The sequence below is a fragment of the Lasioglossum baleicum genome, chromosome 3, assembly GCF_051020765.1.
Source record: "Lasioglossum baleicum chromosome 3, iyLasBale1, whole genome shotgun sequence".
NCBI classification, from domain to species: Eukaryota; Metazoa; Arthropoda; class Insecta; order Hymenoptera; family Halictidae; genus Lasioglossum; species Lasioglossum baleicum.
Window position 1 is genome coordinate 7,255,630 of NC_134931.1, and position 13,870 is coordinate 7,269,499.

The 13,870-nt window shown below is 43.2% G+C and overlaps 1 protein-coding gene across 6 annotated transcripts in view; it reads left to right on the top strand.

Moving 5' to 3' along the window:
- LOC143206983 (putative receptor-type tyrosine-protein phosphatase mosPTP-1) overlaps positions 1-13,870 on the top strand; it is a 641,890-nt gene that overhangs the window by 586,876 nt on the left and 41,144 nt on the right. For all 6 annotated transcript variants that reach the window (XR_013008585.1, XR_013008586.1, XR_013008587.1 and 3 more), the window contains 2 exons: positions 7,665-7,852; positions 7,957-8,071. Coding sequence is in view for 1 of the 6 variants with exons in the window: in XM_076419923.1 (XP_076276038.1) it covers positions 7,665-7,852; positions 7,957-8,071 (303 nt within the window). In the remaining 5 variants the exon portion in view is untranslated. The remainder of the gene's footprint in view (positions 1-7,664; positions 7,853-7,956; positions 8,072-13,870) is intronic.

Consider the following 13,870-nt stretch of genomic DNA (forward strand, 5'->3'; position numbering starts at 1 on the left):
CCGGATCTTTGAACTTGTTTTTTCTCGAAAACGGGGCTTCAAACGAAGAAATGTTATTGCTTTGTTCCGATTTATTTTTACATGTATAATCATCACACTGTATTTATATTCGTTTACCGGTCATGTGTTTTCACCTTCACATATTGTTCGACAATTTTAGCTTTAGCTTGTGTGCTATCATTTGATACGGGAGTGTATATTTTTGTTCCGGTGTGTACCACTTCGGCCTGGAGCAATACGCAGACCGACTCTCATTCCCGTTTTCGGAGATCGCTCGCATGTCCTCTCGCAAATATATGGCGTAACAGAGCCACCAATTAGCCATCGGGACAGCCGTGTCGACGTTCACGCGAGCACCAAGAGGATGAAAACGAGGGGTGGCATGACCGCGGTGTTCGCCTAAGTTCGCCGGTCCAGGCTTTGCCGCGAAAATTGGAGGATTCCATGACTCGTCGCAGCGCTAATTTCGACTACATCGCTGCCACCACGATCCAGTAATCACGCTAAGTTACCAAGAAGTAGAACGACGACGCGACGCCCGGCACCGTTGGGATCTCGTGGAACGTCTCCGATCTCGAGTTTTTATTTTCCTTTGGAGATGATAAGGGATGAAGGAAATTTCTGCCGGTGCCTTCGTCCCTCTAGGCCCCGCTGTCTTGGGATACAGCGGCGGCAGGATCTGGCCTTGATAGCCAGGGGATTCGCAATCACTTGGTAAAGATTGAAAGAGTAGCTTTATAGAGCGCTATTTATATCTGAATTGCAGATTAGGAAAAGAGGAACTACTACGTTTAACTTCATAGAGATGGAGAACTGATTTAGCCTTTCTGGTTCTTTTATGCGGTGTAAATAAACGCGTATCGGGTTAATCCGTTTTGAGATGAATACTGCGATTTAGACACAAATTAATGTTGAGTACAGTGTTTCTTTTTCTATTGGAATTGATTTTGCTTTTCCATGTGTTATATATGTATGTTACGGTAAATGTGATTAATCCGGTGATTATGCATAATAAGCGGATATATACATAATTACCTCTAAGTTTGCCGGTTATTATACCGGGTATTTCACCTAACTTGACCACCTTGAATATCTTTGTTGTTTTTAAAGATACGTCAAATGTCTGAAGGACAAAGTAGAATGGTAAAACGGGGCTCATACGATACCAAAAATTTTTTGTTTTTACGTAATTTTTTTAGAGATCTCAAGGTCACCTTCATTTTTTTTAATGAACGTATCATTAAAAACAACAAAGATATTTAAGGTGTTCAAGTTAGGTGAAATACCCGGTACATAATCACCAATTTATCACATTTACCGTAACATACACTGCCAGTTGAAAGTATAAGATCAAGCGTAACTTGATAGAAGTTGAAAGAATAGTTTTATATAGGGCACTATTTAGAAAATCTGAACTGCAAATTAGGAAAAGATTAACTACTAAAGGTTGATTCAACCTCTGTTTCTTATTGCAGTCTTACCAATAATCGATAGGATTCCGAACCACCATCATTGTTTCCAAAACTAATAGGATTAATTAACGTATATTCTATTTTTCTTTCATGTAGTTAGGCAGGGAGAGAAGTGACAAAGAAGAGGGAGAGAAAGAGAGCGGAATTCGTTACACAGTGATGTTTTTACTGCATTGATATAATTTTTACGATTCCGGGGGCATTAAATTACTTTGCGTCCCTTTCACTCATATGAAAGCTTAAGTTGACCGAGTGAGAATGATGGTATATAAAAGGATCGAGCGGCTCGATTGAATTACCGTCGCGCTTCCGGAAGTAATCGGTGTTTCGTAATTTCATCGCGTAGGTGTAAAAGTGGACCAGCGGCCACCATAAACGCGGGCTCAGCAGGATCGTAATAACTTAACGCAGATTTAGCGTCGGTAAAAAAGCACGGCTCGCATTTATTACCCCGCTAAATTGCCCAGCGGAGTAGCTGGCCGGGATCGCGCGAAAGACTTATCGCCGACCGCGTACGCTCGTAATGCCTGACCTACCACAATGTCTTCAACCGCGTGTTAATAATACCGGTTGTTTCGTTAATTGACTGCCATGGCGTAGTGAATGATGATGCCAACCAAAACTAAAAACAAATTGAGCGGCTAACAAAATATTGGGGGTAGGCGGGTACCCGGAAATTCGAATTCGGGTCTATAATCCTAGCGGCTCCTCGCTGTCTATAATCCTAGCGGTTACCCAATTTCGCATTGGGTTCGTCTGCGTACCTCAAGTAACAAATTGAGACCATATTCCTAGGGTAACAACGCTTCGCCGGCCACTCGCCAGCCTGCTCGCGGCTCGGGCTCGTAACGCGACCTAGAATAATTCCATTGTACAGTAATTCCTCTATAAACGCAAAAAAGCCGTACACGATGAACTTAAAAATATCCCCTCCACTGTAGTAATCTGATCTCGGCTCGGGTATGTATATCGATGTGAACCACTACTAATGCGATGCGGAGAGTCGCATTCGTCGACACAGTTCAAAGTTCAAAGGCCCGTGCGTCCTCACAATGTAATCTTTATCTGTAGTCTATCTCTATCTCTATTCTCTATACAGGGTGTCCCAAAATTCGTGAAAATCCCGAAAGGGGATGAAGGAAGTGACATTTTCCTTTGCAAAAATGTTATCCGCGGCTTTGTTTAAGAGTTCTTAACGAAAAACGCGGACCAATCAGACCGCGACCTAGACGCGAGTTGCCACAGTCGGCCAATAGACAGTTGGCGCGCCGGGCGATTTTGAATGATTCGACATTGTCGTTATTTAAAAACACTGAACAATTTATTTTCTCTATTGCAAGGTTTCAATAACACCGTACAGTGATTAAACACGTTGTAACATTTCAGATGCACGTAACCACAACCCTCGTGTCAGAATTAGAAAATTTCTGCTGCTATTAATTACGGTGCCTAACGCTCTTAATCTTAACAACTGTGCTCTCGTGTGTAATGTCCATGGCCGTTAACACAACTTCATTTAAGATAGGTTACCCTTAATCTTTTGAGCCTCTGTGCACTGAATATTCATACCGCTAAGAAAATAAAAGACTGCGGCGTCACAGCCGGGATCTTTATCTTTGAAGGAAAGAATATAAGAAATATTAAACGCAGTGAACATAAATATTTTCGATCATATTTACAATACACAACATCGTATTTGGCTGCAAACAATTTCTGCACATTGATGCTGACAATTTCTATGTTGCATAAAGAATCTCAACTAATTGATTAAAAGGTAATAGAAAGGCGTTTGAGCATTTCCGTTAATAAATATATTTTTTCAAAACATCTCGCGATCTCATTTTTCGACCATCTGACCCTAACACTTTTTTTAAAGGTTTCTATTTTTAACTCTTTGCAGTCAGAGCTATTTTAATTCGAAAATTAAACATTTCTTCCGACCTACAATAATTCCATTGTATACGATTTTTTTAATTTTATGGATATGCAATTGACATAACACCTCATACAATATTTAAATGTTAAGTAATTGGTTAGATACCTACATATTTAATAATGTAATCAATATTTCGAATAATGGTATAGCAATTTTTAGTGGCGCCTCGACTGCTCAGGGTTAAAAAAGCAACTGCAACATGCAGATGGTTATTAGAGTAGCGTGAATCACCCAGTGTACCTACGCAAGTGGATTATTGTTATCTTCTCCTGTTCTTGCATAGGTGAATTTTTTAAACAATTTTCAGCGTTGCTGCAAAGGCGCAGGGAATAAGATTCGCGGAACAGAATCAGACGTTTAATGCACGTGAATTATTTATGGCCGGCCACGAGGTGTTAATTGCGGTACGAAGATAACAAAGGGCCCCGGTAAAAATTAACAACCGCGAACAGAAGTTAACGGGCTTGTAATTAATATCCGCACGAGACGCTGAAACGGAACATTGTCCGGAGGCTTATGAATAATAGCGCAGCAGAGGGACATCGGGATAAAGCCGGGCAGCGGCTTCTGTAACCGGAAAAATTACTCGGACTCTTCTGGCGAGCTCGCGTGTTAAACAGTAAAGTAAGCCGTTCGCGCTTTAGAAAGTTTGTTCACCGGCCAAATTAAGTGGCGGAAAATAATCGTAAAGTTCACGTGCTCCGACGCGAGTCACCTAGTCCCAGGATCCAATTCAACAGTTGCTTCGCCGAGCAACGCCTCCGCGATACAGCGCGGTTTTGATGCTGGAACGATGCGTCGACCTCATTAATTACTGTTACCAACTCGAAATTACAATGTGATGCAACTTTTTCTATCAAACTCTATTGAAACGACGAACGGTCGATCGAACGACGCAGCGCGCGTCTAACTGTCCGACGAAACCGGACAGGTTCCTGCTCGCAATTCATTTTCGTGGCACGATTAGGCCCGAGCGGCTCTTTACAGCGAATTAATGTCGACGACGTGCACTTCGGGATTTTCGCCCTTAAAATCGAGGCCGATCACTGCAATGAGTGTGATCACTAGACAGCATTTTATGCAATTTTGACGAAAGCAAGTCGGCGAAATCTAAAATTTTATTATTGTCTGTCAGATTAATAAAATAAATTATTTCGTTCTTTATCACTACAAGTCTCATACAGGAATTATTCTGAAATATTTATCTCGCCAAATATTGCCCACCTCTGATAGAAACACTGTTGGAGCACGTGTATACGAGATGTGGCTGGAAGGGTGGTATGACCGAGCAGGGGATTCGACATGAAAAAATAAATTGAAAAAAGGAACAACATGTTTTTCTTTGGTGCCACGTTTTCGAAAAAATCGAGTTTAAAGCAGGGGATCGAAGCGATTATAATATCGGTTTCGGTTCTCAAAACAGTTATAAGAATTATAAACGTATTAGGGGAACCGATATGTTAAAACTGTTATTTCCACAACGTTTTTAATCATCGGTTTAAACATCCGTCGGCTTGAGTAAATTCAGGAAGTAGAATTGTTCGGTTATGATCAGACTCATCAGGTTCATCACCGTTCATCACGTCAGCAGACTCCTATTCAATAGTATTCGCTGCATCTTCAAAAACGATTTTCTCGAAAATGAAGTGTCAAATGAAAAAATGTTACTCCATTCTTTCGACTTATCTTTGCATGTAAAATCATCCAGTTGTACCGACCAGCTCTGTATATTCAGATGGGGACTATTTTGAAGGAGATACCGCATCGGCTTGGAAGACAATCGAAACACCGAATTTTGTTTTCGCGATTCTGTGAACTTTTTGAATACTAATTGCCCGGCTAGCCCTCAACTTGCAGTTACCCAGCTAGACGATCGCTCGGTGTTTCACTGAGGTTACACTGAACATTAATTACCTAAAGACTTTCATTCGCGGCACCGTTCCGTCCGTGTTCGAATGGTTTATTTTCGCCGGCCGATCACCCCTTAGCCAAGTGGCCACCGGAAGTTCACGTGAGCTGCGACGTCGGATGACGCGGCGCGGCGCGCGCATTAAACGACGCGAAATTATTTCGGAGATAATTCCCTCGTTCCTCGGCCGGCTGGCTGTGCGGAATTCGCAAAGTTTCGCTGCGAATATTGCCGCATGATAAAGCATAGTTATTCAGGCCTCGTTGGTTATTCAGGACTGACTGAGACCCTGACGCGTCCTCAGTCTTCGTTGCTTGGGCCAAGGGAACGCGAAACGGGTTCTATGTAACATAATCTATCTAAATATAATACATAATGTTTACTGAAAATTTCGAGTGAATACTACCGTTTCCTAAAGTCCGCTAATCGCACATCTTAATTTCTCCTGAGTCGTAATCATGGCGTTGTTTCTAAAAAATGTCATTTTTTAAGCTAGTAATATGTATTGTGTATTGTGTATAATATTGTATATATGTATACTGAATTAACAAAGTAGGTTAACAAACGTAAAACCACGATTGAAAGTAGTCTGTGAATTATTCGGGACAATTTAGAGTTACGAATGGAAACTTAAGCATCAATTAAATTTTCATTCCGACCACATTGAACATACTGGAAATACCATTATAATTAGAATTTGCCAAGTAAAAACTCCTTTAGAGATTTAACGAGGTTCTGGAGAGTTTAATTTCGCCAAAAAGAATATAAGTTTCCCTCACGCGGTAAGTAGAGCAGTTAATCCCCAAGAGCTTCGATTCCAGAAACTGAATCATCTTTACGCTTTCTTGATTTACTGCCATCGTTTCTTTATCCCACGAAATTAAATTCAGACTGAATGAGGAAAAGATTTATAAATACCGAGCGGTATTAAAGAAAATATAATAAAGGAATCGTCGACCTTGCATGAAAGGGAACGCTTTCAACAAGTTAACAAACGAACGTGAAAGAGTGCAACATCATCGACGGATTATTTTAACGAACAGTGGAAAACTCGTTACACTTTGAACGGAATTTTCCTGGACTTGTAAAGTCAAACACCGTGTAATAATACGGGAGCATAATGAAATTCCCAAAGGAACGCACAAATCCGTGAATCTTACAATTAGATGCTATCAGGAATAAAATTCATAAGAAGAGGGTGTTGAGAACAAAAAAGAAAGTCGGAAGCTGAATGACCTTCGTGATTATAAACTTTATGTCCAACAAATTGAACTGTTCAATGCATATTTTGATTTATAAATGAGCGTTTCTTTTAGAGTTTTGTCAGTTAAACACGTATCAGTTTTTTGTTTCTAATAAATTAATAATTTTTTGGAAATGCGTTCCAGTAATATGAATATGTTTGTAGCCAATATAAATAGAATTCTTCAATAACACTCTAGTAGATTATTTCAAGATTTCCTTGAACGACGTAAAAAATTAAGAAATTTTTGCAATGTTTTTTGAAGAAATTCTGATACGGTTCTTTTTAAAATATTTCTATCTCGTAGTCAAGAAATATATTCCAATTTTTTCGTTGGAAAATATGTGGTAGATAATAAATATATATTCGGACGTTTATACATATAGAGACTCAGAAACAAAACAAAAACGAATGACATTCGTAATTCTTATATCCTAGTACTAACGATGAACCTTACAAACTCGAAAAATGTACAAAATTGACAAATTGGTGTGACTTCGAATGAGAATTTATGGTTGTAGCCAGAAATTTTCCTGTTGTATGTGTGAAAGAAATTGTTTGATTTATTTTTTGTGCATGTTGTAGATTCATCGAGAGTTGACTATATAAATTTTTATAATTTCTGCCCGGTCTTTATGGATATGTGTGTTACTATTTTTTAGGACGAGTAAGTCGATTCTTGGACATTATCTTGTAAAAATCAATAAAATTCTAGAAATACTTATACAGGCAAATTTTGCTTTCATTTTGTTCCAAATATGTATGGGGTCCAAATAACCCTCTATACACGGTTAACATTAGAATAGCAGTACACAGAGAGAAAGTTAACCCGATAGTAGTAACAGTATCAACGAAAAAGTATTCGCGTAACATCAATGACCTATTGTCCGATTTGAAACCGGGGAGAGGTAAAGATATAAATTTGCTTCAGCGAACCAACAATAAAATACGTATTAATGAAAAACCTTGTACGATAAACATTCAATAGTAACTCGCAATGTTTGCACAATATCCTATGAAACGACGATACGATCTCGAAAGCTCTCGGCAAATGTGTTTACTTCGAAATGCGCCGATATGACTGTGTATTCTGCTTTTTTACAGAGCCAGAGGGGGTGCCCGTAATTACCAGCGCTTACAATACCTCATCCACATCGATTTATCTGTCATGGAAACCGCCCAGCGAGAACACCATTCATGGACAGTTCCTGGGCTATGAGATCGGCTATCGTCTGCGGGATAAAAAGGATGAAAAAGAACAAGTCATATACATACGTAACCCGGACATTCACGTAAGTTACGTAAGAGTGTGTTTCAATCCACTTCTTCATCAGTGTTGTGTATTAGTATTGCTCCGCCAATTCGCCCTTAAACGCCGTTTCTCTAATTGTTACAGAATCACAGTATATACAATTTGGAGACTTACACACAATACCTGGTATCCCTGCGAGTATTCAATCCGGCCGGACATGGACCACAGACGACAGTTTCCGTCATGACCGACGAAGGCGGTAAGTTAAGCGACAGAGAATTCAAACGCGTGCGGACGAATCGCAAATCTCGTCCCTCTTCGCTTCCGCTATCGATAAAACAGGGACCTGATCAAGTTTTACTGTATCTCCGGTTGATAATGACCTAATCACCCCCATATCAGGGATCTACTTTAACGAATCTCGATAAGGAAGATCCCGTCACGCTGGCAAAGTTAGCGATGATCGATTATAAGATAGAAACAATTTATCTTTAGGGATAATACAATAAAACATAAAATACCTCGTATCTTTAACACTTTGGCTAAACTTCCAAAGAATAGGTTCCTTTTTAACTAAAATGATAATTGTCAGAAGGATTTTTGGCAAATGGAAAAAAATTTTCACCATTTCAATGTCACTCTCTACCTTACCGACAAAATTGTAGGCGGCTCACATGGTTTCATGTTTCTATAACTAATTCAATTAATTCGTTTCGCGCACAAATTTCTAGCCAGACCTAACCCAGACCTTTTTTTCAAAACATTTCCCACGGTTTATTAATAAACTAATTCGACTTCCAGATTAACAACTTCAGTTATCTAGCCAAACCTAACTCAGACTAATGTCATTTCCGCTTCCTCTTAAAATAAACTTTTCGAGTTATCCACAGTCGTTAGCCGTTTCTTCTCAGAAACACTGGCTGGGTGTCTGGTGTCGCCCAGACCTTTTTTTTTTACTACCGACTAAAAAACGGTCCTCACCCGGGACGATCAATAGATCGCCCCTCTACTATTCGACTTATGTTCGGGTTCGCATTACGCTTGATTCCTCTCTTCCCGAACCCGTGGCCACACTTGTTCTTGCCCGTCTGGTGTCGTCCAGACCTAATCCAGCCTAACCCTACAGAAAAATTTTGTCGCTAAGGTAGAGAGTGACATTAAAATGGTAAAAAATCTTTTTTCAAGTCGCCAAAAAACCTTCTGACAATCATCATTTTAGTCAAAACGGAACCTATTCCCAAAATTTGGGAACACAGCCAACACTTTTCCTATATATTATTAGATTGCGTCACTAAGAGTGTGTTATTGGTTCATGATAGAAGTTGCTATTGTTGTTGATGGATCTATTACATCCTTATCCCTGGACCATAGGCCATACATCCATAGACATTCATATCCATAGATGAAAATACCTCTATAAGATAGTATATATCAGTCGGACCAGTATCGGTGAAAGATAAATTAGGAACTGCGAGGTCAAAGGTCTCGTTGAGTTTGGTCGATCCTTCATTATCTCTTGGCATGTGGTATTTCTAAAGATCGTATCAGGATCACATTTTTGTATCTTCGTCACGAGAAAGGTGAGATTTACTCGGACCGAGTAGAAGGTTTCTTCTGACGAAACCATTTACAGGCCGATCTGCATCAAGGTCTGAATTAATTTAATTATACGCTTCAACAGTGCGCGCTTAACTTAATCGTCTCTATCAGTCGAAATACGCTGATTACAAATACAGATAACGAATGTAGCGTAACGTCCATGAGACGGCTACACGATCTTTTCTTTAGTGGCGCAGTCAATGATGTCATTTAAATTCGTCGGACGTCAACTACGGTGCTCCATTCGCGGGACACAATAAAAGCTACACTTCAGATATTTTATGCAAACCTCTTCTATTCCGGTCACGGTTCTTTTTCGCCTTTTCATATCGTCCATGTGTCCCTGATGCCTATAAGGACTTACGCATTAACCGTTCCGACTCGTCTGTTTCGAAACGTCAGAGTGTTGCTGTGCAACGCTACTATGAATTTGCACCAGAACCTTTTCAAGCAATTATTTAGTAATAGAAAGTTATGGATACAAAAGCAATGTTAAAATTTGATATACAGTGAAACGGTGATTACTCTTATCAAATCATTCTTTTACCCTTAACCCCTTGCCGCATCATTTTCTTTACAGTTACAGTGATTAAAACGTCTTTATCCTACAAACGTCTTTATGGCTACATTTATTTTCAGATCTTTAACACGAGTGTGTCTCGTTAAAATACGACAGGAAATTAATTATGCTCTGACTTGCGATGATAGTCAACATGACAGACAAAGAAGAATTTCCCGATGCTTGCAAAGTCATCCAACGTTCCCGCAACAGTGTGCTTTCGTCGGATGAACGAGACCGAAAAATGTCATGTCTCCAACGCAAGCGGGCGTCTTGAGATGGAAAATTTATCCAGTGATACGTAATTACCGAACACCCTATCACGATTCTGCCGAGCGTCAACGTCGTTTTGCTTCTCGGTGTCGTCCATTGTTCGCGGGACCGACGCGACGTGAGAACACGGAACAGACTCAGGAAGCGACCATCCACCCTCCGGCAGTCTCGTAAAATTCGATCGGCTGAAAGTTCGCGGATGTGAAATCCGTCTCTCTCTCTCTCTTTCTCTCGCCGTCTCTATATTTCTATGTCACCTATACGGAGAAAAATCGCAAGGGGAAATCTGTATGACAGCGACATCTGCTCCGAAATCCGCGAAAGCGACGGTAGCGCCCGATGACGGTCTAATGACACCCTTTCATATCTCCGGTCGATTCTTATCGGCCGCTGAAAGATCACCAGTGATCTGTACACGAATCACGTCCTCGGTGATGACAGTTAGGGTCACGTGGTACGAGGATCGACTCCTACGTCCCTGAGGCGGCCGGTCGACCAGCAGGTTTCCAGCTGCTCTTCTCTCCATTGTCCGTGAACGGCCTCCGACACTTGTGCGTCTGTCGTTGTCGTTCCGTTTTCCAGCAGGGCAGGGCAGGGCAGGCTCACAGATTTTTATGGTCAACGTTCTTCAACGACTCATCATCGTTCTTTCATGAGTCAACGAAGTCGGTTATCGTTATCATCGATCCTCGTCCCCGCGTTCGCTCGGATTCCGTTCCGTTCGGCGATCGCCAAATAATCGTCCGAATTTTCCCTACCACGGACTGCCTGAAAATCCATACATTGGCACAGGGCAGGGAGTGTAGTGAACAGAGACGGAGAATCGAGTAACCGACGAGGATCGAACAGACAGCAACCGTGTAATGTAAACGGAGAGGCCGTTGCTGGTTAGATAGAGAAGGGAGAGCAGAAGGAGAGAAGAGACCGAGAGGAAGACGAAGAGAACGACACGGGGAGAGAAAGAGAGAGAGAGAGAGTGGGACGGAGAGAAACGTGGGTGGATAAACGGTAAAAGAAGAGGACAGAGGATGAAAGAGAGACGAGGGTATATGTACAGAAGTGCACAAAGGAGGACAAAGACGGGGAACAGAGTAACGGAGCGGTGCGGGAGGGTCTGAACAGAGGAGAACGGGAAGGGGACAGAGCCACGCCGTTTCGGTCGTCGCCACCGGCGCGCCTCTTCGTTCTACGATCGATTTTCCACGATTTTTCACTCCGGCGTGCGCTCCTCGAGAAGAGTGGTCCGGTACGTGGTGAATGCGACACGGCAAAGTCTCTCTCGGTTCTCGGCGCGAAGAAGACGCGATAAGCGGGGAGCCGCCGAGGGAAACGCGCGTTACAAACACACACAGAGAGAATTCGAACGAGCGCACACGTTCGGAGCAGCTTTGTGTGTTGCGTTTTACTATTACGTACACAGACTCCCCTCTCTGCCTCACCAGAGGATTCCCCCCCTTTTATTCGGCTTTTTTTCTCTCACGCACATTTTGCGAGAGCGCACGTGTATACGCCGGCTTGTCAGAGGCCTAGCCTCCGTTGTGCGTGTTGGCGAGCGCTCGTGCTGGCATAACGCGTGTGTATGCCAACGTGCACGTCGGTGAACAAGCTGACGCGCTTGTGTGTACAGGCACACACCCTGACTGCAGCTCCATCCATCCCCCTTCCCGTGTAGTATACGTGAAGACAGAGAGAGAGAGAGAGAGAGAGCCGGCGCTCCTCGAGCGTGTGGCAGCGTGAGTTTCTCTCCCTCTCTCTGCACTCGCTCGTCCGTTTGTCCGTCTGTTCTCGTCCCTAGTCCCTACTGGAGACGAGTCGGAGAAGCGAGCGTAGCGTGTACAGCCGGGCCGAACGGAGCCGAAGTCACGGTTTTACTGTGCGCGCGAGAACGTTGCGAGAGATCGTCGTCTGTGTGTGCCGATCGTGGGAGCGGATCGTGTGCGTGCTCAGTGTTCGTGTTCGCTCTCGCAGCAAGCGGATCCAGTGCACGTTGTGTCGCTCTTGTAGGATCGCGACGCTCCTTAACGTAGGGACGAGATCGCGACCAGATCTCTCTCTCTCTCTCTCTCCCGTCCCGGGGGGTTCCCTGGATCATCTTCCGCGAATCGAAAATATGGCGTTTGATTCGCCGCGCGTGCGACGCCTTCGCGACCGTGCCGAATCACGTCTGCAGTGAGAAAGTTTTGAGTGAGCTTGCGTCCCAGGATTACGCTACACTCTTTCTATCCTTGTCACTCTCCCTCTCTCTCTTTCGTTCTTCTCCTGCACATTTAATCGGACTCAAGACCGACGCAACAAGGCCAAAGGAGTCACCTGGTAATGATCGGGGGCCGGTACGTGGTCCCGGTACGCGTTCAACGTGGGCGGAATCGCGGCTCTGGGTTGAAGGGTCGATATGGCGTGAAGGGCTCACTTCGCACTTTGCCGAGATGATGCTGCATTTGACGGTGGAGTCAATCGGCCCTGCGAACACGATCGCTAGGCAATGTGATTCTACCTGACCGAACCATCAGCGACGTCCCCAGTCCCCAGTCGTCGCCTTTTGAATCTCGCTCCGATTTTCGCAGCGTCCTCCTGCTTTCCTTAAAGTGCATCGACACCAGCCGCACCGTTCTTACGCAAGCTGAAGCGCGACCGAATCTACTGTTCCCATACTGAGGATAATTAGTTAATGTTAACGATAACGCTTCTACGTGTTTCCCGAGTGTCCTCCATTTGTTATTGGTCATAGATTTGTTTATTTTCATTTAACGTCGCACCAACGGTCCATAATTTACTCTAGAACTGACGAACCGGTTGAAATAAACAGTTTGATCCACGTCGGTTATGCGTATATGACAAAGCAAACCAGACGTTTCAGTGCTAATTATTGGCAAATAGTCATTGCACGACCCTCGGTACAGAGCATCGACTCTCAGAAAGAAGATAACCTTGCTGTCTGTTGTTTATCATGGGGACTTCCGTTGACAGTTCTCTTAATTGGTGATTTGGAGCGGTACTCTATAAAGCTGCGGTCCCATTTGTAAATACTGGTTAGAGATTATATAGAAACGCGATACAATATGACAACGGTGTCGATACCGTTTGCCCCGTTGGTTGGTCCTGAACGAGTTAATTCAAAACTCGTTGCAATGTCGGCTGCGGCCAGTTAACAAATGACAATCGACGGTAAAGGGCAACACCCCTCACCGTCGAAGGAGCGACGTCTCGCAGAACAAATCGATTGGTCTTCTGTACGTCGGTCGACGCGATCCCACGCGACGACACGGTGTCATCGGTGCGCACGACCTATGCAAATACACCGATGCGGAGTACGAAGTCGGTTCGAACCGAGTTCTCCACGCTTTTCATCGTCGAGGAATTGGATATTCCTCGTCGAGAAGGATATTGGAATCGGAAGCGTCTTCCCCCCCATCTATCGTTCTCTCCCCCCCCCCGTCTCTCTCTTTTGTCTCTCTTTACTGGTCCCGTTTAACGTCCTCGGGAAATGGAAGTCGCCAGGAAATCATCGATAGGTCGTTAGTTGACGCGTGAGAAGTAACATTTAACTTGCTTCGAATGGGCGTTTATTGTACATGCATCTACCGGGTGCGTATCGTAATACATGAGTAACGTCTCGAGATGAAAGTT